Source organism: Apostichopus japonicus, chromosome 4 (assembly GCF_037975245.1).
Source record: "Apostichopus japonicus isolate 1M-3 chromosome 4, ASM3797524v1, whole genome shotgun sequence".
In the NCBI taxonomy this organism is placed as follows: domain Eukaryota; kingdom Metazoa; phylum Echinodermata; class Holothuroidea; order Aspidochirotida; family Stichopodidae; genus Apostichopus; species Apostichopus japonicus.
The window spans coordinates 15,166,307-15,192,797 of NC_092564.1; the positions used below are offsets into that span (position 1 = coordinate 15,166,307).

A 26,491-nucleotide genomic window follows, 5' to 3' on the forward strand; every position below is an offset into this window, starting at 1 on the left:
GACCCAACCTCCTACACCCTCTTAGTGAAATTCCAGTGGGCATTATGAGGGAATTGTACTAAATTATAATAATTCTAGCTCTCTACATAAAAAATAAATATGAACTAAAACAGTATTATTTTCATTAGTAAATAATACAGTTAAAAAATGGTCAGTACAATTACAGAAATTCCTTTATCTGGGTCAGGGTATAAAATACATAGAAAAGTCAAATATGAATGAAAATAGCAGATGATATGTAAATGACCAATTTTAAATGTTGTATACAAAAATGCAAAGTAATTGTTGTAGGAAGTAAACTTTTTATACATGTAGACCTAATTTCTAGTCTAAATGTGCCTCAGAATGCACCATTCCAAGTCACACACGACCATATGAATAACAAAACACTATATATACCGTTGTCGTCATTTGCTAAGTTAATCCTATCAGTAAATATCAGTGTAAAAAAACCATAGAAACAATTTAATTTCTATTGTGCATGATTCCCTGTGGACGATCCATACAATGTCTGCGTGTAAGGGTAATCCCCGATCTTTTCACTTCCGCCTTTATTTTTAATTGTCGCGGATTGGGTGATATGTGTGATTTTCTGAGAAAGGTGCCATTCATTATTTTAACGCGGTCTTAGACGACGGTATAAAGTTACTATAGTCATCAGAACCAGACTGCCAAAACGGTAAGAATTTGAGACACTTTTGGCCTGGTTGAAACTTCCCGTAATTTGGCGTAAGTTAGTTACTCAAACCTACGTAAATAAGGTAGAATATTTCTGAGAAACTTAGCCCTTGACCGTACTGTTAGAGTTGGTACCTGTACATACACTACAGTAGGCCTAAGTGGCTCATATTGGCGAGCATGCCTTCATGGAACATGTTGTTTTGGGCACTAAGTTAGGCCATATGATAGCCAGACTACATCTCTCCTTTTTTTGCCAGTGAAATGTAAAGTGAATGCGCGGAAAATACTTAATGCAGCTAAATTTTGTGCAGAATTTGCAAATTTAATACCTTCCACATAGACCTATGCACTGATGCATCAAGTTGTTTCATTTGAAGGTCATATGAAATACAGTATTTGTGCCATGTAAAAAGAAAGGCAATCAACAACAAACATTATCAATGATAGGCCATTTAGGCTAAGATGTCAATGATACATGTTTAAACCAATACAGGCCTATCCAGGTTCATGGCCAGTTCACCTTTGAAGCAATATGAAGAAAAATTAAGTGATTTGATGTACATGTGATCAAGAGTGAAACTGATTCAATATGTTATGACCTTTGGGAATTACCTTTGCTTTTCTCTTGTTTTATACCTGTAATATTGAAAACTATCATTAGATAAGCAAACCTTAGTCTATTTTGTATCATTTAAGAAAAGCAGTGAATAATGTGAGTATTTTTTACAATACTATTATTTTCAACTTTGGAAAATCACTAGTATGCCTGCACAACACCATGTGATGAGTATACTTACAGTATAGTACTGACCTAATCTAGATTTTTCGTTAAGTTATAATATCCGCTCTATGCAGTTATAATTTGGCAGGTATTTTTGAACATGCAGTAGACATACGGCACAGTGTACAGATCAGTGAGGCAATCCTACGTTGTGTTTGTTCAAGCACCAGACCGTTGCCTTTCTTACAGTAACACTACCTGACGTCGCTATACGTGAACCCGTTTCATTTTTCTTTCCACCGATTCAACCAACACTGCAAAAAAGTCACTGTTAAGGTTGTGAGACTAAAACAAACGGAATGACAGTCCACTTAAATCTAATAAACTATGATTCATTGTTTTATTTTGAACAGTTTTACAGGTTAGAAGTCAAGATTGCTACCAAAATATGATTTCCTACAAACTGTTCTCTCTATTTAATGCTCACCAACAGTGCATTTTACCCCCTTCTCCACACTCCCTCCCTTGGAATAAAATGATGATAATGCTAAAGTACGTCTCTTTAATGTCCAAGCAAAAATGCGAAGGTTATAAAGCTAAATAGTTTTTGGGTATAAGTAAGCGTTCATATTTTGTCTAGCAGTTTTGATGACCCTGAACTTGTCTCTTATAAAGTACTACGGTTTCTGTGTTCAAAAACTGTTGCACACATCGTTGCACTTTTATATAGTAAGTTTCCCGTTTTGCATAGCATTTTGTGATGTGACACAGGATGAACTACTCCCTGCTTTTTGAAACATTTTTTGAAACAATTGTTAGGTTGCTAATAGGTGGGGAGGGAGAAGGGGTTGGGTGCAAAAATGATTCCTGCTTGAATCAAGAAGACATGATGGTTGTTTATGTACTTTTTCCTTTCTATTAGAATTCTTTTGAAAGAGAGATGGATAATTCATGCAATATTTTATTCCTTTATTTTTTTATTTTTTTTTTTCAGGCTAACCAACTATTAGAGGTATCTCTCCTTATTGACATTAGTGAAATCTGGAAAAGTTTTTCTCCCTAGCTGAGCACTGCTGTATCATGGCAGAATGTCCCAGGAGTATCAGTTCGCTTTCAACCATACCAGCAGGTGACAAAGGTAATAACAGCACCATCGACTGGCACGACATTCCCGTTTTAGCCTTAGGACCGACCGTCAGGAATAAATTGTCCCTGTACTTAAATCGGGAACTGGACACAGCCAAGGACTGGAGATATCTAGCGGAGATTCTAGACTATGAAACATTGGACATCCAGAATTGGGAGCGACGACGTGACCCTACGAGAGAACTGTTGAATAATTGGGGGAGTAAAAGAGGCAGTTCGGTCGGAAAACTGCTGGACAATATTCACCTGATTGAACGAGAAGATGTCATAGAGGACATTGGGCTTCTCATCGGTAAGTGTATTTGTGTTATCTTCGGGGTATGCGTCATAATTTAATGGGCCTTGAGTGTCTGATATATTAGAAGTTAAGGTCATCAGGTCCCGAGTTCGAGTCCCAAGTTCTCAAGTTCGAGTCACTCCAAGATTAATGTATGTCGTCCAGTTACAGAGTTGTTGACAAGTCATAATCATGGACGTTAAATATGAATGTAAGAGACTGACTTCAGTCAGCTTGCGGCTTTGATAAGCCAATGATGGCTTCTTCGCGAGTTCCTTATTGCAGGAAGATCTAAAATACATTCATCAAGATTGGACACAAATTTTAGCAGGCAGAAAATTGTTCTAGAAGTTTTCAAAAGTACTTTCCTATTGACTCTAATCTTCCAAATTTAAGAAATTATTACGATAGAAATTTATATATACCAGTGTGGATATTTAGGAAATGATGAAAATGGAAATAATATAGATTTAGTGTGGATAAACTGCCTTTTAGTTCTCGGGGAAGTAAAATGCTTGTTGCAATATTCGAGCATTTGTGACCAGTATCTGATTTTCTAGCATAAAGTTAGGGGCATTACCTATGATCTTCAAACAGGCAAATTTAGACTTTGTTCAATTTTTATGGACAGTTCAAACTTGAAGGGCTCTCTGTCCTGTCACTTTTGTCGTTGATCAATTTGGGTATTTGTTTTCAAATGATTGATTGAGGAAAGGAATTGGTTTGTTTGTAATTTCCTTGTCCAACTGAGTTTCACTTTATAAGCATGTATCAACAGGTCTATTCCATGGCTTTGGCAACTTGTTTCAAAACAGAGTTAGGTAAAGATTTGCTCAGATACAGTAATAGTTAATCATCAAACTTTGTTCATGGATTGCTATGAAACAAAATTACTGGACTATGCTTAGGGGAGAGGGGGGGGAGCTTTTGTACATTTAGTGATGAAAAACCTTGCAGCAAGCTACTTTTAGGCCCATTCAGTACCTGAGAGATATATTAACAAACATTAACAACTATTCCCTTTTTAAATGGGACTATCTAGCTCTAGCTGCTCCTCTTATTAAGGTAGAAGCAATTACCTTCAATCGTCATGGACAACTCCCTGGAACAGATATATTAAAGAAAATTCTTTTTCTATTTGTTAGTTATCACAGTTTTAATGTTCCTTCACACACAAGGCTGGAGACTTGAGCAAGTCTGAATATGATATCATCAAATGGTTCAAACCCCATGCTTGATTTTTCTAATGGTTTTCTTGATTCATTACAATGTTTATTTGCAGAAATGTAGCTCTAGCATTTCTCAAATACTGATTACATAAAAACATTGAACCTCTTAAAGGCATTGAAGACTCGCCCCATACCGCGTGTTGCCTTCTGAAAAAGTTAACTTTCCGTTGCTTGCAAGTGAAGTTTTCTACTTGTCGCTACAAAATGCAGACAGTAAAAACTCCCTGCTGAGATGTCCATCGCTGATATGTACACTGTGTTGTGGGTATTGACCGCAGCTGTATGTATTGACTGTACACTAGTGTCCAATTACCGATGATAGCAAGCTGTGTGTGTATTTTCTGGGATCGATGGTGGTGTCTAACACTTCTGTTACACCTCATGGAAACTAGGTCAGATTACCGGCATCAGACATTTCTATGTGCGCGAGTCTTCACTCCCTTGAACAGTACCTGTATATGACCTAATGATGGCATTAGTTCAGGGTTACCTTGAAGATATAATAAGAAGGGGTAAAAAACTTTACTTCCCACTGGCACTACCACATCACAGATATGCAAAACAACAGCCTCTGGACACAGCTCTTTTAAACTTAATTTATGTCCCAAACAACAAAGATTTTTTTATAGCTGTTTGGGGGACTTTTTTTGTCATGACAGTGATCTCTATCATATTATAGATCTATGCAATTTGTGGTTTGCTTTGATATGTCCTTTAAATCCATGTCTAGTTTGTACAGTACGTAGTGTAACTTCTAGGGAAAGGTTGATTACCCAAGTGCTATCAAGCATCAAGGGCTTCACAAGAATCCGTCTTTGGAGCCTCTTGAATATCAATGAAGCCCTACTTATAAACCTGTAGTGTACCAGATAGAACTAAGTGTATTATATGGTAACTATTTCAAACTATTTCATAGTCACATCATTGTCTGAGGGCAAGGTGAATGCAAGGTTGCACTCTTTCTTTATCACAGTGATCTCTACCGTTTTACAGATGAAATTTGGGGTTTGCTACATATCCTTTAAATCTGCTTCTAGATTGTACAATACTTAGTTTAATTTCTAGGGAAATATTGATTACCCACTATCAAGCCTCAAGGGCTCAACAAGTGTCACCTGTAGAGCTTCTTGAATACCAATGAAGTCCTACAAGTTATACACCTGTATTGTATCAGATAAAACTACTGTAGATATGTATAAATGTATTCAAGTTAAACTATGTTATAGTCGCGTTGTCTTCAGGAGGGCAAGGTGTCACAAAGTGTCACCAATAGTCAAATTGAGGGCAAGGTGAATGCACGGTCATAATCAGGTAATAATTATAAATACTGTATACCCACTATAAAGCCTCAAGGGCTCAACAAGTGTCACCTGTAGAGCCTCTTGAATACCAATGAAGTACGTCCTACAAGTTATTCACCTGTATTGTATCAGATAAAACTATATGTATATGGTATTCAAGTGAAACTATGTCATAGTCATGTTGTCTTCAGGAGGGTAAGGTGTCACAGAGTGTCACAATAGTCACATTGAGGGCAAGGTGGATGCACGGTCATAATCAGGTAATAATTATATATAAATTTGTTTCATTTCACCACGTATCTATTCACAGAAAGTGATGTGACAAAGTGGGTCAGGAAACGAGAGGAGGAGAGACGAAATGTTCAAGATCCCGAAGGTATCATTATAATTTACTTATATTCTAACGTTATTCTCCTCCCCATGGTAGAGAAATTTGTTTGGTTAGAGATGACCCAACTTTTAAGCAGAGATTAAAATCTCTCACTGTTATTGAATAGTAAATTTCTTCAAGACCTTTCGCAACGAAGAGAGTCATTGAAGTGCGTGGTCCTGTCACAAATTTTGTTTCTCTCGAAAACTGCATGATATGATCAGGGAAATGTAGCAAAAATTGATTTAATTTCAGGATGGTTGGAGTAGATTTTTTAGTCTAAATTCATCGTGGTGGGATCTCTGATAGACATATATATGTACTGTATGCCTAAAGATCAATATATCTTGGCCATGATTCAAAATCATTTAGATGAAGTGACCGCCTTTGTCGGAGAAAGTATATATTTCAATGCTCTCCTCAGGTCTGCAGAGGCCAGAGTCATCAGTGATTGGTCAAAGTTTTGTCAATATTTTCAATAGGTTATTGTTTGAAGTACGTATGAGGGTTGTTTTTAAGTCAAAAGGGTAAGTATTGTTTGCAAATGCAAATGCAGGGGTTCAACCAACTTTTCTTGTACTGTTGGGAGTCAGGGGGAGGGGGGGGCTAACATGTTATTTCAATATCAAGGTGAATATGTATTATGAAATTAACAAAATAAAACAGAACTAATTAGAGCCATGTGTTATTAAAGTTAATACTAAAATGAGTAATCAACTTCATTGCAGTTCAGTGTCATCTTCATTGCATTGAATTAGGCTTGCCTGGTTTCTTGAGATAAGATCATCTTTCAAACAGCGATGAATTAAGCAAGCAGCTATTTAACTTGAGAATATATTTACTGTCAGTCAGTTTATTGATTTTAATGTCACTGTACACTAAACATTGTACTGATCCTGGGTTTCAATTCATACTTAATGCGTGATGATACACTGTTGTGTCAAGTCAAAAATACATATCACGGTTACATTTCAGATGTTAGGACAAATGAGAAACTGAGAGAGTTCTGATCAGCTGTGTGGTTATACCGGTTATAATTTTAACCAGTACCGCTCAATGCAATATGGTTAAGTCTTAAAGATGTATGTACAGCAGTTTTTCTACACAGGAATTCTAATGTAACCAAAGTTGCAAGACTTCAAAACTGCTTTGTACACCAAATTTGAACACTTCGTACGTGATTCTCTGATATATACATTACTTATCCATTCACACCCACACTCTTGTCTTGTAACAATAAATTTGGATTTCAGTGTTTGTAGGCTATATATCTACAGGGTTATACTGAAGGATTATTATTCCCCAAATAAACCCTACAAAATGGGACTCAACAGAAAGTGGAGAGATGGATAGTAGCTGTATAAGGTGCACTGTTTTGACCATTGCTGTATGTGCGGCTATCTATCATTGGATGAGCTATGGTAATTACCCATTACTTCCCTATTCCACTGCACCCCCCCTTCCCCAAATACCTTGTCACCCATGTCACTCTACCTCATTACTGATTCAGAGTGTATATACCTCAAAGTAGCCTGTATACACTTTTGTCTTCCTTCTACTCAGTGAGCAGTGTGAGCCCAAACTTCTCACAAGATGAGTTTTCCAGGATCACCATTCAGGATAATGAAGGTACAGTATGTATATATAGAATCCATATGTGTCTATAATCAACACTAAATGAAAATTATGGAATTTGCTGAATTTCCAATACATTGTGCAGCTGTGATAACAAATTGTTTGCTGTACAAATTGTTATCTCTAGTACTAAACTCATGAAGTTGATATGTGCAGATTTTAGTAAGACATCCACTTAGCAACCATCCAGTTTGGCCTGTTTAAGCTAGTGGGGAATTTCCTATCAATTGTTTGAATACCATGTATCTACACTGTTTGTTCATACCATACTTCATAGCATTCGTACTGACAGTATGAACAGTTCCCAACCTTAACCTGTTTAGAAAGAGGCTATTGGTACTGCTGATTGATGATTGGGTGAGGTACAGAAGGAGGTGGACTGTGTTTACCACTGCCTTGTACGAAGCAAGCTGTAGTCCCTTAGGACTGACAGTAACCACCCCCTCTATGTCCATCTTGTGAGACAAGTAATCCTGCACAGTGGTAGGCTCAGGCAGCCTTCTTCTGTTACCGAAACCTGATATCCCTTATCTTTCATACCTCAGGCTATTAAAATTTGTAATTTATTAAGTTTAAACGTGACGTTTTTCTTTCTTGCCATTTCTGTACGGCCTGCTGCTTTTTCATGTTTTCTTTCTTTTTAGTTTTACTTCTTATTCTTTTATGTTTCAGTGACTTGCGAGCACTGTAGTTTCCTTTTAAGGATCAATAAAGTTATTCTTCCTCTTACTAACTGCCTTTCCTTTGAAGTGGGGCATTAAAGAAAAGTGCAGGGGGGGGGGGGGGGAGAGTCCACAGTGATCTCCTTAATATGCTACAACCACAGGAAAGCAAAGTGACTATAAATAGAAATGCTAGGTCATGGTCAAACATGTGATATTTTTTTTGGTTTTTTTTGTCATGACTTAGATTTTATTCAGGGGTCATCTGTTAATATTATGAGAGTATATGAACACTATGAAAGAGGAACCAGACTCTGAATTTGGTTTCATATGTCATTAGTCAGCGTTAATGTAAGCAACCGGCCACATCGACTCTATTTGAAAACTGATGTCGTAGTCTTCTTGGCCAAACAGGCGCATGTCTTATTGTAAAGTACTTTTTCCTTTCTATTGCGCTCTTATTTTGAACAAATTTCAAGGAATAATTTATTTCTTTAACCAATATTACTTTCAGCCAACTCACCCAAATTTAACTCATGTCAAAAATCTATTTTCAATTAGCTATTATGGCTTTCTGGTTCTGAAAATCTGTGATATAAGAATCAATTAAATTTTTAAAATTGGAAATTTGGAAAAAGAAACAAACTTATTTAGAGTAGGACAAAACATTTGAACCAATTTAGTTTAGGTGCTTGGCACACTGTATCCATTCACCATTGAAATGGAATGTTGCAAACTTTCAAATTGAAACAACAAGAAAAGGTCCAGTATAAACTCTTTATCGTCGTTTGGCAAATAAACAACTTAAAATAGTCGACTAGTTATCGAATGCAAATTTGCTGTTGGATTCAACACTGAATACTGTGAATAATATCCAGAAATTGTCAATTTATCAAAACCACAGCCATAGAAACTGATTTACAGTAGCAGGAAACCATTTCCAGAGAAAAGTTCCTACGGTGTATTCCTATGGTAGATATTTTTCCTCCGATAAAGGACATTTCACAATCACTTTAACAGGAAACCTCGCCCTGATCAGATAACACTTTAATTTCCATTACTCACTGTTCCTCACTCCTCACTCTTACCCCAGAGTTAATATAGGTAATTTTTTGTAAGGTGATTTCCCTTTTCTTGGTCGATGGTCATGTGAACATTTTACGTGCTGGGTTCTATAATAATAATAAATCTAATAATAAATATAATAATAAATCTCTTGATTGAATCAAAATAGACTGTTAAAAGGTCTTCTAGTAGTCATGAACGGAATCCTGAACAGCAAGACCAGAATATCTTTGCAACATCTAAAATCCCAAAATTTCTCACCAACGATAAACCAATTCCACTTCAAGAACATTTCCGACTAATGTATATCCACGATGGCCGATCATTTAAACCACGGCTAGCTCAAATTTATGTTGGATGCAGCGAAGCAGGAATGAAGTGTCCAAAACTTCTCAGCCTTTCTGTTGCATTTCGCTTCCGTTTTCTTCCTTAGTCTGCGAGGCCCGAACCATTCTGTTACTGTATACACCACAAATAGTTGTAAGGGTCTAGGGATGGCCTGTAAAATGTGCTACTTGGGAGACGTAGCATGTTTTGCTACGTCTTGGCTCCTGCCCGAGATTTTGTGAAATATGTTTTTCTCATGTTACAAATCAAACATGTGACACTCCAATGGTTAAAGTACGAGGTTTACGTTTCTTCATTCTGAATTGTTCATTTGGAAAGCACCCTCTACTTCATGCAAAGATGGAAACCTAGTTCTTTTTTTTTATGGGGGGGGGGTCTATGGACACTGTCCAATAATTTACCCAAAATATTCATGAACCAGCAAAATTGTGATGAATACCATAAACAGTAGGTCTACATTATTCCCAGACATTTCAACCGTGTGTTGTTTGGTACCGATCGCGTTTGGCAAAATTCCACCACAAATCAGCTACTGTACAATCTACAACAGGGAAGTGCTACTTGACAGTTCAAAGCCTTGTTTGCAGATCTATTGATCCATCTGCCTATGATAAACATACACTCAGTTCATTTCATCTCTTGTATTTAATTTTAGAATATTTTCTTTTCCATTTGGTAAGCATTGCAGTTGCACTTAATTTATTACAAAGAAAGGAACCAGGAACTTTGCTTGCATTCTAATTTCTACCTTTGGTTCAATGTCATTTCCTCTTCTATGATAGTAGCAGTGCCAAGGACAGTTAAAAATACTTTAGGTACTATATTAGATTGAAACAAATATCTTCAGTCGAAAGGGAAACTGATCATAAAATTACAACAGTTTTTCACTCAATAAACTATCTGTCCCTCGATTCTGACCACCTTTTTGACAAGAATTGTTAGTGTTTACAATGTATCATTTCGAATTTAATTGACATACAGTGCATGAAATAATGGGGCAGTGTTTAACCATACACTGTTCTCATGCGTCCAATTGATGCTGAGGACAGTGTGGATGATGACGTTTAAAGGGAGGGGATGGGTGAGAGGAAAAAGGGAGGGGGTGGGGAAAAGAAAGAGGGGGAATGAGAAAAGGGATATTTTAAGCTTAAACATATATTTGGTTTTTAGTGCTGAGAGAATATTTTCTGATAAATTTTATTGTGCTGATCCTATATAAGCTAGGTACATGAACTGGTGTTAACTGTTATTCAGGAAAATGCCTGGTGGGAAGTTGATTTTAGCCATATGAAGTTTCAAGCACTTGCATTTGTTACCAATTGGCTGAAAATTGTGAGATTTTAGGCCTGGGATATTAATTAACACATGAGTAACTTCCACAAAGATTGTGATTGAAAAGACTGTTTGGCCAATTGAAGCTTTGCATATTTATGAGTCTGTAGTATGGGCTGAGGAATACTTCAGCCAATATTTTATATACTGCAAGAAGTTTAACTAAACTAAAAGAACTGGACTGCATCATCCCTCGCCTTACTGCAGTAGATTGGGTGTTCTAAACTATGAAAGCCACATCTGAACTGAACTAAACCATTAAGCACCGTTCTTAATTATAACTGAACTGAACTAGTGAACCAAACTGTTACTGAACTAGGGAACTAAAGTAAAGCTATTACTGAACTGAACTATTAAAACTAAACTAAACTGAAATAAAGTGAACGATAAAACTTGAATTAAACTGAGCTGTATTAAACTGAACCGAGTCAATGAGACCATACATTCTGTGGTGTAGTTACCAGTGAAAGGGCGTCATAGGCCTCACAGTCTTCCTTTAAGTACTGTACATTCATAGTGAAAGTCAGCATTCTGATGATATGCAAACTTGTGTGCAAATTAACGTTCAGGTTAATACATTTTGTAGAGTAGTAACACCTACTAACACTCTTCAAGAATCTTTACAAATTTCAACAGACTGTTTGCAAATGGGTTTTTTTTTTGGGTTAATTTGTTTTTATATTTAAGCATTTTAACCTTGTCCTATATTTCTTTTTCAGATGATTCACAAAAGTTTGATGCTTTCGTCTGCTACTGTCTGGATGACCATCCATTTGTACAAGAAATGATAAGTGTCTTAGAGGGGAAAGAGAAACTCAAACTCTACATCCAGCACAGAGACCTACTGCCTGGTGGATCCCATACCACTGTCACAGCAGAACTAATAGAAAACCGGTAAGAACTTGTAGTATTTCGAACGGTTCAAAAAATAATAATAACTTAAAAGTATTATAATTTATTGTGTATTGTATATGTAACTCTTCCAACTGGATTACAGTACTTTGCATGTTGAATCCCAGTCGACTAATGCTGTTAATTGGACATAACCCTTTTTATGTTAATTGCATGCTTTTGAGTATCCCATCAGTCGGTTGGTCGGTGGGCCGGTCGGTGGGTGGGTGGGTCGGTCGGCCGGTCGGTCACTTGACAGATTGATTTATGTTTTGTTTTTCGTGTACTTTTCAGATGTAGGAGGATGGTAGTAGTTCTCTCACCACAGTTCAAGGAAGATGACTTCAATAACTTTTGTATCAAGTTTGGAATCAGTTTGCAGCCAGGTATTCAACTGTTCAAATTTACAGGTTAAAAGACTGGAGAATAGCATTTAGTCATAGATAATTGCTCGTTAGTTCAAGCTCTTAAAAATGTGTCAACCAACCTCTTTCTCTTCTAAAGTGGCACTGATTGTAGACAGAATTATCTTTAATTGAGCCCCTCCATTTCCTGACATATACACAAGAAATGCACATATGGATTGCATGCACACTAGTCATTTATTGACCCACTCCTCCCCCCCCCCCCTCATCCCGGTCTACCACACTAACAATGTACCTCAGTGTATGTAGCATTGTGGGCGGCCAACCCCAACCCAGCTTTCTCACTAGAATTACAGACAATTGCAACCAGATTATGCTTATTACTACAATGGCATAAATAGCCACTAAATAATATAAGGCATTTTTTAAATATTTGACTTCCTAATACTGTTAAGAACCCTAACTACCACCCCCACCTCTCCCCACTCCCCTCAAAGAACATTACTGCAGTATTTATCATTTTGCTTGATTCTTGAGTCAAAACTCTTAATTTCCTGTGAAAAACACTCTCATTTATGTTGTAATACAAATGGATGAAACCAATCAAGGACACCAGGTCTTGAACTTTTACAGATCAATGATCTGATATTACCAGTGTTTTGATTTCTCGTCAACTCCTATATTCAAAGAAATTATTCCACGAAATCTATCTATATCTTTTCTTGTATATATATATATATATATAATTTTAATATATATTTTATAATTTTCTTTCCTCAAACTTGCAGGAGGTCAGTCTAAGAAGGTCATACCTGTGATTGTGGCTCCGTGTAAATTGCCTAGCATTCTTCAGCACCTTACTGTGTTGGACTACACTAAGAAGGACCTCCGTCCATGGTTCTGGAACCGACTTTCCTCTGCGATCAAGTTCAAACTTTAAGCATGTAGACTGTCATCATTGCAAAGGAAATCAACGAGTTCTCAAAAGTTTAAGTCCTCCACATTCAAGGTATATGAAAAGATTCAAATGAGTCGAACTGATACCAATGTGGAATGGTCAATAGCTTCTAACGAATCAGTATCGATGATGTACAGTCTCAACGTGCAGGGAGTTGCTAAATTGGTGCTTAATTATCTTGTGCTCAATGAGAGTAAATAGAAACTCATCGTCCGGTTCATTATAAACAGGGACAGCCAATTAATATTGGATCAGCTAAAGTCATACACGTGTTAAAATCACATGTTTCATCACGAGTCTATGACTAACTTGTCCGCTTTAATCAGATGGCTCCTGAATATCCTGAGAAACATACCTGTGTCCCGCCCGCGTTGTTCTTGAAGATGTCAGCCGTGTTGTAGACACGGTCTTTCTTTTTCACATATTTCCTAAGACTTTTCAAAATGTCATCCCATCAAGCTCTGGTACCTTCCCATCATCCTTAAAATCCGCCATGGTAACTCCTATCATTAAAAAATCGTCTCTGGACAGTGAAATTCTTCAAAACTATCGTCCAATCTCTAATGTTAAAATTCTTTGGAAAACTGATTGAAAAAGTTTGCTTCTCTGCAACTTCAAGAATATATGTGTGCTAACTCACTTCATAACTCCCTCCAATCTGCCTACTGAAAGAATCATTCAACGGAAACTGCCCTGTTTCGATTCTATAATGATCGTCTCCTCGCCACTGACAACCACAGAGAATCTCTTCTCGTCCTCCTCGACCTTGTTGCAGGCCTTGACACTATCGACCACTTAATTCTGTTTGATAGGCTGCACACCAAATATGGTTTTGAAGGCATTACTCTTAGATGGATACAACGCGGTTTCACCAACCGCCTTGCAGACTGTTACCATTAGTGATAAACATTCTTCACCCCTTACTCAACTTACAAATTCCAACTCGCTCACTCAGATCTAACAGTGCTATTCTCCTAAAGCCACCAAAAATTAAAACTAAGACGTACTGTGAGCGTTCTTTTCAATTTGCGGCCCCAAACTCTGGAACACTCTTCCCCAGCCACATTAGGAATTCCCCTACCATAGACAATTTTAAAATGTGTCTTAAAAACTCACTTATTCACATATGCAATCCTTCCATGTATCTTTAAGTTTTTGTTCTACTATGCTGTATTTTTGTACTCATTTTGTTTCTTGTAAAGCGCATTGAGACCGTTGGTATAATGCACTATGTAAATAAGCATTATTAGTAGTATTATTATAATAATCAAGACATTCCTCATCTACATATTGGACAAAAGATGACCTGATATGTAGCCTAATTTTTCATGATAGAGTCAGCGGTGGTATAGGCAATGAACAACAGGGCCCCTATGCAGCAATAGAATTGGTCATCTGAAGAAAGTCCACTTTTACCAAAGCCCAACCATGGTTTGTGTTTGGATGAGCAAGTTTTGGTATTGGTCACCTCCAGAGGCCTGCATATTTCACGCATAGGCTTTCTCTGTCGAGGGCAGGATTTTGTTTGCATTCTCATTCTGGTCTTCAGCCTCCGACCTGCTTCAGCAGATGGGTATTTACATCTGTGGTCATATTCCCCCCACAAGGTCCCCCACAAGGTTACATCAGCCTAGTTACTCCAGAATTAGTAAGTTTGTATTATAAGCAATGTCAGTTAATGCTTCCAATTCTGCTTATAAGTTTGAAAATCATCTTTCAAGCTAAATATTAATTTCGTTGGACAATTTAATCAAGAAGAAATCTTTTATTAGTTACTTTTGTAACTTTCCTTTGCCCTCCCTATTTCCTTGAAGATACGAATTTATGAAGCTTGCGATCTTTTCTTTTTCTTTTTTTTCTCAAATCTGCTTTGCTATCATTCTTTTTCCTATCATATATATAACCTTCCATGAAATGTACATGCTCAATTTATCCTCTTTCCAAGGTTTGAAAAGTTTTGTAGGAGATTTTTGCCAAATATATATATATATATATATAAATATATATATATATATATATATATTTAATATATATGTACTATAGATTGAAAGTATAATTTACATGACTACTGAAAAATGTATTTATCCATTTTTCATACAATATCAAAATATAGCTTTCATAATTTTGATATCAATTTATATATAGTTTATTTTAAAGTATTTGCCAGTAGGAGGTATTATTGCTTGAATAGTATTTTCTATAAAATGGTATTATCCATTTTACTTACATGATTTTAATACATAATGTAGCAAAATATTGTTTTTAAGTTTTGTTTATTTAAATAGTTATTTGTCTATTTATTTTATACATTATTTTTTTGAGGAGAGAGGAAGAGGAAATGAGGGCTTTAAGTGACACCATTGGAAGGAAGGTGGGAAATAAAATATTTATTGAGGGCAGCATACAGGAAATCAAAGCTATTCGTAATCGTTCAACCAATCCTCACGTGACAGTATTCCTCAAAGAAACCGTTTTGTACAGTTTAATACAATTATCCCCTTTTTCGTGCTGCGCAACTTTGGGATTAAGAAACTTCATCTATGGGTATATTTAGTATGGAAGCTTAAAAGTGCCATCAACATAAGAACACTTTGCCCAAATAGGTCAACATTTTTCAGTAAATTGTTAAGATAACATCTTACCGAAAATCAGAAAACTGTTGGATTGCTCTGTTGCTTTAACGGAGCAATTGAACATTTTCTGCAAAATGTTTAATTGACAGCTTTTCAGGTCTCGTCAATTCAACATTTTTCTGAAATATGTTCAATTGTTCACTTCATTCCAACTGAGTAATTGAACAATTTTCTGCAAAATGTTGAATTGACTGCATAATCTTCAATTGACAACTTGTCATATCTCATCAATTCAACATTTTTCTGAAAAATATTAAATTGTTCACTTCATTCCAACTGAGCAATTTTCTGCAAAATGTTTAATTGATAACTTAACGTATCTCGTCAATTCAATATTTTTCTGTCTAGGCTGTACAGCAAGTAGATACGGGAAAATAGCTTTGTGAAAAAGAAAGGTACACTAGGCTGTACGTACAATGGTCAGTACTAGCTCTGTGGTTTGACGTGACTAACAATGTACAGAAGCCTTCAACAAACTTTACTTGAAGAATGCTTTGCAAGCATAGTTAGCGGGCATGCGTCACCCGTGTACTACTCAGTGTGGGGCACCCATTCATTTATTAATGTGATAATGCAATTTCGACGTGGTACATCCAATCATATTTACCATTTCAATTTAAAAACGTTTGTGTTTAGGGAAAAGTAATCTTTCAAGTAGAAATTTGTCGCCTTTTCCTAAAATTTGAGGGGTGAAACTTTAATTCTAAACCTTCAGTATGTAAGTTCTCTCGGAAAGTAGGGACATGGTTGTAACTTGGGCCCTACTTACTGAATTCTACATGTGGTACCAAAAAAAAATTAACATTGTCTCCACTTAAAATTGTGGTTATTTCACAAAATAAAACCTTTGAAGTAAAAAATTGTTACTTTTCTTCAATTTGAAAGGTGAAACTAGCCCTTTACCTATACAACAGAATGTTCTAATATTACTTGATATAAATTGGGCCCTATAGGAACAGAAATCCTAGTGTGGTACACTGTTCCAACCCAAAACTTTTCTTTAAACTAAAATTTGTCATTGAAATCAAATTTGTTTACTTTTTCTTCAAATTTGAGATTGGAAACTAGGCTGTCCTATATTTGCTACCCAATACAAGACTAAGTATTTCCAGTAGAAGTTTACAAACACAGAACCATAAGAAATAGACAGGAGGGCAAGCCTAATAGATTTGCAAAACAACTTGCAAATTTTTCTTAAACTTGACTTGCAGATCAAACAAATGCCAAAAAGAAGGAAAAAACAAGTTAAGATTTTTCTTTTTATTATAAACGTTCGACTTTCCTTCTTCTATAAACACATTTTCGACTAATTTTCTTGACATCCTGTCATGATGGGAAGAGCCAGAGGAAGTAAACAAGCAACATGGAGACTGACGAAGCAACCAAAGATAACTAGTTTTCATGACATGAATTTACAAAGAGTTAACCCCAAATAGTCCTTTGGAAATTTTGTAACATGTGTGTGCAAACATACATACATTACAATAACTTGCAGATGTTACATTATGTCTAAGTCAATAGTTTCAATTGGGTATGGGGGGGGGGGGGATTGGAAGAAAAGAGTAACGGTCAGGTCATAGGGGGGAAAGAATTACCTGGCTCCCACTGACCTAAGGATCTGACTAACCCCCTGATAACTTATAATCTAGCAAATTATAATGACTATTATGGTCACTCATTTCATTCCCTTACAGAAACATGAAAGTGGTTTCCTTGGACAAAAATTTAGTGCTTAGCAAATTTTCAAAAGGGAATTGTAACTATCAGATACACAAATTATAGCCTGTTAGTAAATTAATATTATTTAAAGTAATACTATTTATGACAACAGTGAATGAAAAAATATATTCACTGGTAAATTTCAAAATTGTGAAATAGGTGATCAACTAAACCAATTCCAAGCTTAGCCCATTAGGACTGTGGAAGTCCTGCACTTTAATGAAGCAAAACCCAGAATTCTACTCATCATTGTTAACATACTATTATTACTTTACATTTATGAACTTAACAAGGATAGAAGAATAGATCATTAAGCTTTGCAATGATGAACCTGCTAATAACCTGTTGCCTCATTGTATAAAACATAACAGGATAAACTACTGTTTACACATAATCTCTAGAGTCTAGACCACAACTGAGATCTCTTAAGTAAAGCAGGACATTTGAAGGAAGTCAGCTTTCGGGGGCCGATCCAGGAATTTAAAAAGAAGGCCCTAGTGTCACTGAAGCCAGTGGGGTTACCCCTCCCCCTCCCCTCCCCCTCCCAAATATAAATTGGGGTACACCTCAATCACCCCGACCACTGGCTTTTCTAATTATGCAACCAGACGTTTTTCGTTATACTGAAGTTAATTCAAAACTTCAAAAAAATATCATCTAAACTATATACATTTTGATGGGCAGATGCAATTGGTTATCTATGCTTTTTAAAGAATAACCTAAGGTTCCATTAAGACGTATATAACACAACGTTCATTAGGACGGTACATACAGAGTAGTGTAAGCATCTCGACCACAGACTGGCTGAAAGAGGTGTGTGTACTACTTCTAAACTAATATTAGATTAAATATTTTCACAATCTTACATAATGACAGTGCTTGCTGTCACAAGCCAACATACCACTCTCTGGTGTGGCAATACTTGTCAGTTCCAGATGAAAGCTTGGGAAACTTACTATACAGTTAGTTAAACCATCTGGGAAATTGGGGAATGTTTTTTTAAGATTAAAATGAAAGGGCATTTCTTAGGTTTCAAAACCAGACACTGAACCAGAACTTCAAAAGTGAGAAAATAAAAAATTTGCCTTACGATCACAAGTCGCCCTGCCCTGATTTGTGTAAGCACAGCGGTTTAAGGTTCCTTCTTTGTGAAGCAGTTAGCTCATTTACCAATGGTCCTTAAAATATATACATCTCCCTAGTAGTTGTGATTACTTATGGAGAAATCTCGATATAAGTATCAAAGCAATAATTTTGTCATTTCCATACATATGCAATAATACCGACTTACATCAAACAGTCCATGCTTTATTTTACTTTACTTTATTTTTCCCAGACAATTGTTTTAGCAAAACTGGTTTCACAGCTTGAGCTGAAATTTAATTTGGAAAACTGTACAATACTCTTGACAAAATTTTGAACCCGTGCTGGCTTTTCCAAGTGCAATGCGGCTTTGACCTGTTTCCTTTAAGATTTTGAATGGAGGACTTTCAAGGGCCAATGTGAACAAGCATCTAAAGGAGCTGGTTGTTGTTTAGTTTTCTCAGGACATCAATCACTAGTTCTCTTAATGTCTGAGGAAAGAAAATAATTCAAAGAAAATATAGTTGGTAGAGTATTATTATTGTTGCTATGATTATTATTCATACTTCACTCAGAGAAATATTGAACAAGAGTGGCTACCAAAACATTAGTTTGTGTGTTGAAACAAAAAGCAGATCATTGTTAGTGTAACGCCACCCCATCTGGTTTACACTAAATTACGTAAAATTAAAAAATTAACCAGAATGCAAAATGCATTGAGGTTTCGATGACTTCAATGCACTAGACTTCTGCTTGTTAGTATAACTAGAACTAGCTGTTACAATAACACTATGGCATGCTAACACAGGTCAGTCTGTACGTGGTTATACACACCTCCATCAAAAACAGTAGGGTTCTTGTACTCAATGTTATGAATCTGCACACCAAGTATTACAAACCAAACCAAATCTCTAATAACTTCGCACATTAAGGTTGCAGAGGAGTCCACTTATGGACAATTTAGATTGGAATATGCCCACAAAACTTCAAAGAATCAACTTGAAAGAAGCTTATACAGGTCACTGGAGGTCAACCTGAGGTCAAAGGTCACCCAAATGCAGGTCTACTATTGTATTACAATAGCTTAACTCCCAACCTTAATGGACATTTGGTTCTCAAGTTATTGCAAAAATACTAGTTTTTGACCCCTGATTGACCCTTGTTGACATTGGATCACATGTTATGTTTTGAAACAATCCCTTACCCCATTCACAACTAGTCCCAAAATATCAACCTTGTCACACCCTGTCAATGGTAGTTTCACAAGTTGAGAAAAACTAGGCCAACATTACAGCCAACTCCATGAAGTGAAAGCAAATCTCAAGTTCACAGGTGCTTTGACCTAGTTTCTCCTTGGCAGCTGGCCAAGAAATGTTTTGAAATTCGAGGTACCTGTGCAACTTACATCCAACCAGAACTACCAATGATCGACAAATATTTTCTAGAGAAGGCATGCTTCGCCATTCAAGTGCACTATTCCATCGAAATCACATCAACTCTTTAGCAAAATATCCATACGGATGAGTCACAAGTGTTGAAGTAGCTCTAGCACTATTATATATCTATGGTCTGCAAGCAAGCTTTGGAAGACACTGTACATGTATGTAGATATGTACATAGCAATTCATGACTTCTAGCGACACACTTAAGTCAATAGGGATATTGTCGCGAGTTCAGATTCAAATCTTCGGATGCCCGTAAGATCATTTTCAATTGTCAGTAGGCTCTCCTATTCTTATGAGGCGAATCGCCCATGTCATATACTTATAGGCTGGACGATGGGAGATACCGTATATTATGAAAAGGTTTTTACAAGTTGACCCCTGGTGACCCTAAATGACCTTCGATATCCACCAAAAACGATAGGCTTTTTGTACTTAATGTGGTCAACCTACATACCAGAAATGAAATCAATCCAAGCTTTGCTTCTTGAGATATCATGTTTACAAGCTTTTCACTATTTGACCCCTGGTGACCCCAAGTGACCTTTGACCTACACCAAAAACAATAGGCTTCTTGTACTCAATAAGATACTCCTATGTACCAAATATGAGAACTGTCCAAGCTTCCCTTCTTGAGATATCGTGTTTACAAGCTGGGCGTCACAAACGCACACACACACACACACATACACACACGCATGATTGCAAAGGTTACGATTATCATCGAAACCAAAAATTAATTTCCAGTTGGCAAGATGAACTTATCTCCAAGACCTCTGCTATACATTTACTGACCACTAACTACTACAGATCAAGCCCTGTTTATTCAGTATGTGGGGTCCAGATATCTTACAAAAGTAACATACCTGTGGTTTGCAGTATTCTTCCAGCCAACTGAAGACACAAGCTGATAATTCTGTGAAGCTAGCCACTGATATCGTGGCATTGAATGTCTGGAAGAGTGAATCCATGGTAGCTTTAAACTGCAAAGAAGAGCGAAACATTTTAAAGTCCTTTAAACTGGAATCCACACTAACGATAGCTTAAGTTGCAAAAAACAGGAAAAGCTACATTCAGATTGTCAACTCAATGGAATGTCGTTTCTTATGAAGAGTCAACAAAGACATTAAACATGATTTAGGTTTTGCATAGCATTTTCGGTATGTTGCATTCACAATAATTCAATTTTTAATTTAGCTTGCAAGTGTAGATGCTTTGAACATGAAGAGTGTCTTCATATTTATGCGCATGGTTAATGCTTTAAACCTTTGCACCGAAACAATGATGCATCAGAAAGATGGACCCATGAGGGTGTCATGTCTAGCTATTGATGGCTATTCATTTGAGCCACTTATTCACCTTAGAATAAAAACTCTTTTCCTGTTCTCAGTTTAATATGAAAGTGAAAAGAAGTCATCTCTCTACTCACAACATTAAACTTAATCTGATCTGAAAGGTGATTCTGTCCTTGTCCGGGTGTATTCTGATGAGCTTTCACAATCTGTTCATAGTTTCTGCAAAGCAAACGAGAAAAATTCTACCTCGTAAGAATCAACATGGAAAAAGTCTTCAAAAGTAGCTTCACATAAATCTCAAAACCAAACTAAAGCAACTACAGTTTTATAACAACAGGGGCATAAACCCCCAAAGTCTTTACTCCTTTGCTTTGATTTAATGGTGAAAAGAGAAGAATTTCAATAATTCCAACTGTTTATATGTATGTGTGTCTGAATTACGGTTTGGCCAAAAAGCTTGTTTCACACTGATACATCCTTCTGTCACGTCCCTTCCTTCAAACACGATTTCCTCTCAACCACATCAAACTTCATATTGTTATTGGCAGAAGTGCAAATTAGTTAGTCCATCATTAAGACGGAGTGATTTAGTCGACCTCGTAAAACTATGAAGAACGCACTTTCTCATTTCCCACCTTCCACTGCACTTTTGACATATGAGGTTGGCATAATGAACCAGCTTGTTGGGTTCATATGTCTTATCTGCCTCCTGATAACGGGTTATGGTTTACAGGGGTGGGAGGGGCGGAGGATGGCCCTAATACTTTTCAGAGCAATAGTTTCCACAAGAGCTTGGCGCTGGCAGATTCAACACCACCAGACATTTGTCTCCTCCCCAAATGTCAAACTTTATGTCGGGAGTTTTGCATATCAATCGCCAAATGGCTGAGAAACTTTTACGCATCAGAAGGCATCAAAATGAAATATAAATTTGCCTTACGTTTTCATAATTTTGAGAGCCATGACTTCCTTCCGGAGGGCCTCCACTTCATCTTCTTGTTTCTTTTTTTGTTGTACCAGATATTGGATATAATCGATCGCTAAAGGAATAGATCAATCAGACAACACAAAATAAGAACTGCATTGTGTCTGTACTGTGCTTTGTTTTTACAAATTTCACTTTACATTTATAATTACTATTATTATTATTATTGTTATTAATAATATCAAAGTAAGCTATCTTTTCTTTTCTGGTCTCCCTCCATAAAATGTCTCCTGAAATTGTGAGATGAAACAAGCCATTTTGTTACATTTGGTTTGGAGAGATGTAAGCAACATTGTCCAAAGTGTGAGAGGTGCAGGTTTTCTCAGATTACAAAATAATTACAAAAACTAAAAAATTGTGATTCCTCAACAACCTGTAATATTGCATTCTACTTCGCAACCTCAGATTGGTAAATCTTTTGATACTAAATATCATCATTTCAATCATTTCACTCATTTGTCCTCACTCCTAAATATGTGAATGTAGTGAAATCCTTGTGAGTGCAGATCATTATTGTAAAGGAAACTTTGAGTGTTAACAGATATTAATCATTTTCTTGCAAGCGTTTAGCAAAGTTGAAATTACAACTGCAAGTTATGGATCATTTGTCTAACTGGTTATTACACGGTCAGGAGAGGGAGGAAAATTTTGAAACGAGGCCAGCATTTCCCTACACCTGTGTCCAACATGGCTAATTGACTTACATCGCTGTAAGATTGTGGCTTTGCTGGGCCGCTGTGAGCCAACAGCATCAACTGTGCTGCATGTGGGAACTATTTCCTGTAGTTCGTCATATCCTCTCTAAAAGCAAAAAAAGAGAAGAAGCTTGGTTTTACACAATTAAATATTCATATAAAGGCATGTAAGAAATAAAAATACTAATTAAAAAATCATACCAGCATATCTTTACATATATCACTGTTATACTATCATTACCCACTACACTGCAATGTTCGCGGCAATGCGCAGTTGTTATCATTGTAAGGTTATATAAAGATTGCAATTTTGGTGAACATTGGCAGAAGAGTCACATAGTGGCATGCTATATTAAACCTCTTTATCAGACAACAAAGTATCAATTCCTTTTAACCATACCTTGATAGCATCCCTTCGCTTCTGCTCTGCCTGCGTGTGAGCATTCCTTCTCTTGTCTCTGTACGATCTAACAGCATCTGGATCATCGTCGTCATCTAGCAATAAAGTATCAAGTTCAATTCTGGTCATTAATCCATAAATTATATACAAAATGAAAAGTTTTGTGCCAGATTAAGTGATATATGTAGCATAACAATGCAACTTTGAATCAAACTGTCATCTCTTTGATTCCAGGACTTCCTGCACTTGCTAGGGTTGGGGTTTATCTTACGCCAATTCCATCCTTCTCTTCCCCCTCCCCCCCCCCCCCAATCTCCAATTGTTAAAATAAGCTATTGTAGTTTGATCAGTAATTTAATAGTACCAGGTATCAAAGTAACCAATAGCAGCAATAACAAATTGCCATATGAAGAGTGTCCTTCAAGTTGCTCTCCAAAAATGATATTTGGAACCAACTAGAGAAACATTCCTAGATAAATGAAGTAGGAACCTTCAAAACATACAAGCAAACCTTTACCTGTCAGGTGCATGGACTGGTTGCTGCTACCTATCCCTGCTCCACTATTTTGCCTGGAAAGAGTTTGTGGTGTTGTTGGGGTGTCTCCATCTCCAAAACCTGTTGGTAATGTAAGGGTAGACTTTCTTAATGAAAAGTGACAGGTTAATAAGAAACACAAGACCTTCACCACAGGTGCAGCATTGCTCTGATGTATATAGCTTAAAATATGTATGGGTACTGAACAAAACCCTTCAGAAAAGAGATGTTTCTCAACAGATCAAACTCCCAGTTGTTTTGTTTATCTCTAGGGTACTGCATTCCTTGCTGACAAAGTATCTTTATAAGGAAAGCTTCAATCAAGTTTGAACGTTGTATAACCAGCTGCAAGTATAAAGTCAACCTTGAGGATTGCAATATTTAAAGAAGGTTACCATGCGCACTGTGATTCATTGAGCACTGCAAATGTATCCTAAAATTCTAAGCATTGAACATTTTTACTGTACTTTATTAAGTACAATTGCATACAACTTTATTGTAGGCTAGGAACATACAGTAATCGTCACACAATGTTAATATCTATTGAAAGGTATGACCTATTACTGTTTTCCCTTGGGTTAACTCTTATGGATAGTTTTGTGAGGTTTGTCCTTGAACAAAACAATTGACTTAATCTAAGATATATGAAGAGCCACTAAAATTCAGCCCTGCACCTAGATCATGTGGGTATTGTCTAGTAAATGTAAAAAATCTAAGTGATATCATAAAGAAAGCAAAACGATTGTTATAAGTACCTCGACACATAATGCATAGAAATGGTGGTATCTTCAACTTTTGGCCAAGAGGTTCCTAAACTCTAACCCATTACATTCTTCTTGCAGAGGTTACTCAACACTTATTCATCTCTTTAGAATGCTAGTCATCATATATTTTAATGTACATCAATACAACTGAATTAGAAAAGGGCAATACAAATGACAACTTACTTTGGTCAAAACTGTGATCAAGACTGGAATCACCGAAACTGGAGTCTATGTTCGACATTTTGGAGGCCAACCCTATGAATGAGTATGTAATATACGATGAAACATTCTGCAAATTGAGACATGAGACATGAATCCATACCAACTAGATCATGATTCAACTCTATCTATAAGTACAACCTAAGAAACAACTGTAAGTAGTTTACAGAATGAAAAGTGGATTGCTGGTTCCAGCAAAATAAAGCAAGAGACTACTGAGAAAGTAAAAAGAAATGCCTAGAAGTGGACCTTGGTCATAGATTATATCATTGAAGTTTGATCATATTCCACCAGAATTGTATTTGTAATGGCTTGAGTTAAAACAGTACTAAGGAGAAGTGTACCTGAATTCAGGCATGCATCTAAGATTTCTGTATGGTTTTCTGTAAAACAGCCTAGCCTAGGCCAAATAAATAAATGTGCTTCTGTCTACTATATATACTTTTTCCTTGTTGAACACTAGCCTGTAGCGGTACTAATTTAGAATCCGTACCAATCGACCCTACTTCCTAACCCCTAACCCTATTTCCTACTTCCTTACCCTACTCCCTAACCCCTAACCATATTCCCTACTTCCTAACCCTAATTTCTAACCCCTAACCCTACTCCTTAACCCTACTTTCTAACCCCTAACCTTATTCTGCCGATTCGAAGTAAGCTTTCCCATTCATATGGTACGGATTCTAAAGTTATGCCCCTGTAGCTTATCAATTTTTTGACGTAAATCACTTCTTCAATAGATCAAAACAGTGGTTGCAGTACATTCTGCCATTTAAATACTTACGCGGCAACTGTTGCATCTATCCGTCCAGTGCGTACTGTATCATAGCCTGTGTATCTAGCCTAGGCCTAAGTCATTACTATTGATGTCCTTAGCATACACTATCAAGTATCAACAAAACACAATACTATAATATAGTAAATTCTAACGAGACAATACCATGGCATTGACAGTAGCCTTCAATGTTTCCTATCAAAGACAGTTATGTGGATTAAAATTATCGCGCATTCTTACGTTCAGTTAGGCGATCAGACCATTATCTTACTCCGTTTAAATTTCCGACGATTTGCTGTAGGGTAAATTCTGTTCCTTCTCACAACTTTACCGAATTGTGCAATCGTCTCGCTGTTGATGGGTACTGGTCCATGCATAGAACTCTATATTCTATAGAACGCCAACATTTTGATATGAAAGACAATACCTCACACAAGTACAACTCCTTGAACTGTAAAGTACTGTACAACTGTGATTTGCAGGCGAGGATCCTGGGAATGGGAAAGAGATAAACGACCCATTTTTTACCCCATGCTAAGTATTAATAGGTTTTGATTTCCACCACCTTTCGTTGTATACCTAATTAAAGAAATAATTTATTCCCTAAATCAGGGACGTCGCTAGAGGGGGGGTGTGGGGGGTGTCTCACCCCCCCCCAATCTTGGTAAAAATGACGATAGTTGGAAAATTTGAGTGCGACAGTCGGAATTTCCGACTGTCGCCAGCTTCAATTCGGAATTTCCGACTGTCGCGCTCTAATTTTTCTGACTGTCGCACTCTTATTTTCATATTTTCTTGTAAATTGTGAGTGACATAAAATTTTCGATCAAAATTGACCTTTAATCAGTCATATTTACCACGTTTTCCTCGTCACATTGAGAAATTGTATTTCGCGATCCTTATGCTCCACCATACAAAACTTCGTATGATTTTGAATACTCTAAAAAAAAAATACAACGTTCGCC

At 36.6% G+C, this 26,491-nt stretch overlaps 2 protein-coding genes across 5 annotated transcripts; one reads left to right on the plus strand and one right to left on the minus strand.

Moving 5' to 3' along the window:
• The first annotated feature begins 527 nt into the window (after window positions 1-527).
• Window positions 528-18,664, plus strand: LOC139966561 (myeloid differentiation primary response protein MyD88-A-like). 2 transcript variants are annotated; one of them, XM_071969720.1, is made up of 7 exons: window positions 528-679; window positions 2,397-2,840; window positions 5,666-5,731; window positions 7,289-7,354; window positions 11,487-11,661; window positions 11,953-12,044; window positions 12,812-18,664. In XM_071969720.1, the coding sequence occupies exons 2-7, from the start codon at window positions 2,483-2,485 to the stop codon at window positions 12,961-12,963; spliced, it is 909 nt and encodes a 302-aa protein (XP_071825821.1). In that variant the 5' UTR covers window positions 528-679; window positions 2,397-2,482; the 3' UTR covers window positions 12,964-18,664. The 2 variants fall into 2 exon arrangements, with proteins under 2 accessions (XP_071825821.1, XP_071825819.1); XM_071969718.1 differs by having other exon boundaries at window positions 574-729.
• Window positions 14,235-25,918, minus strand: LOC139966562 (max-like protein X). 3 transcript variants are annotated; one of them, XM_071969721.1, is made up of 9 exons: window positions 25,767-25,918; window positions 24,716-24,787; window positions 23,751-23,849; window positions 23,234-23,328; window positions 22,843-22,939; window positions 22,094-22,193; window positions 21,288-21,372; window positions 20,725-20,841; window positions 14,235-18,907 (listed from the first exon to the last, which is right to left on the minus strand). In XM_071969721.1, the coding sequence occupies exons 2-9, from the start codon at window positions 24,771-24,773 to the stop codon at window positions 18,848-18,850; spliced, it is 711 nt and encodes a 236-aa protein (XP_071825822.1). In that variant the 5' UTR covers window positions 24,774-24,787; window positions 25,767-25,918; the 3' UTR covers window positions 14,235-18,847. The 3 variants fall into 3 exon arrangements, with proteins under 3 accessions (XP_071825822.1, XP_071825824.1, XP_071825823.1); XM_071969723.1 differs by having other exon boundaries at window positions 24,716-24,784; window positions 25,765-25,907; XM_071969722.1 differs by lacking the exon at window positions 25,767-25,918 and adding an exon at window positions 25,538-25,624.
• Between the last annotated feature and the right edge of the window lie 573 nt (window positions 25,919-26,491).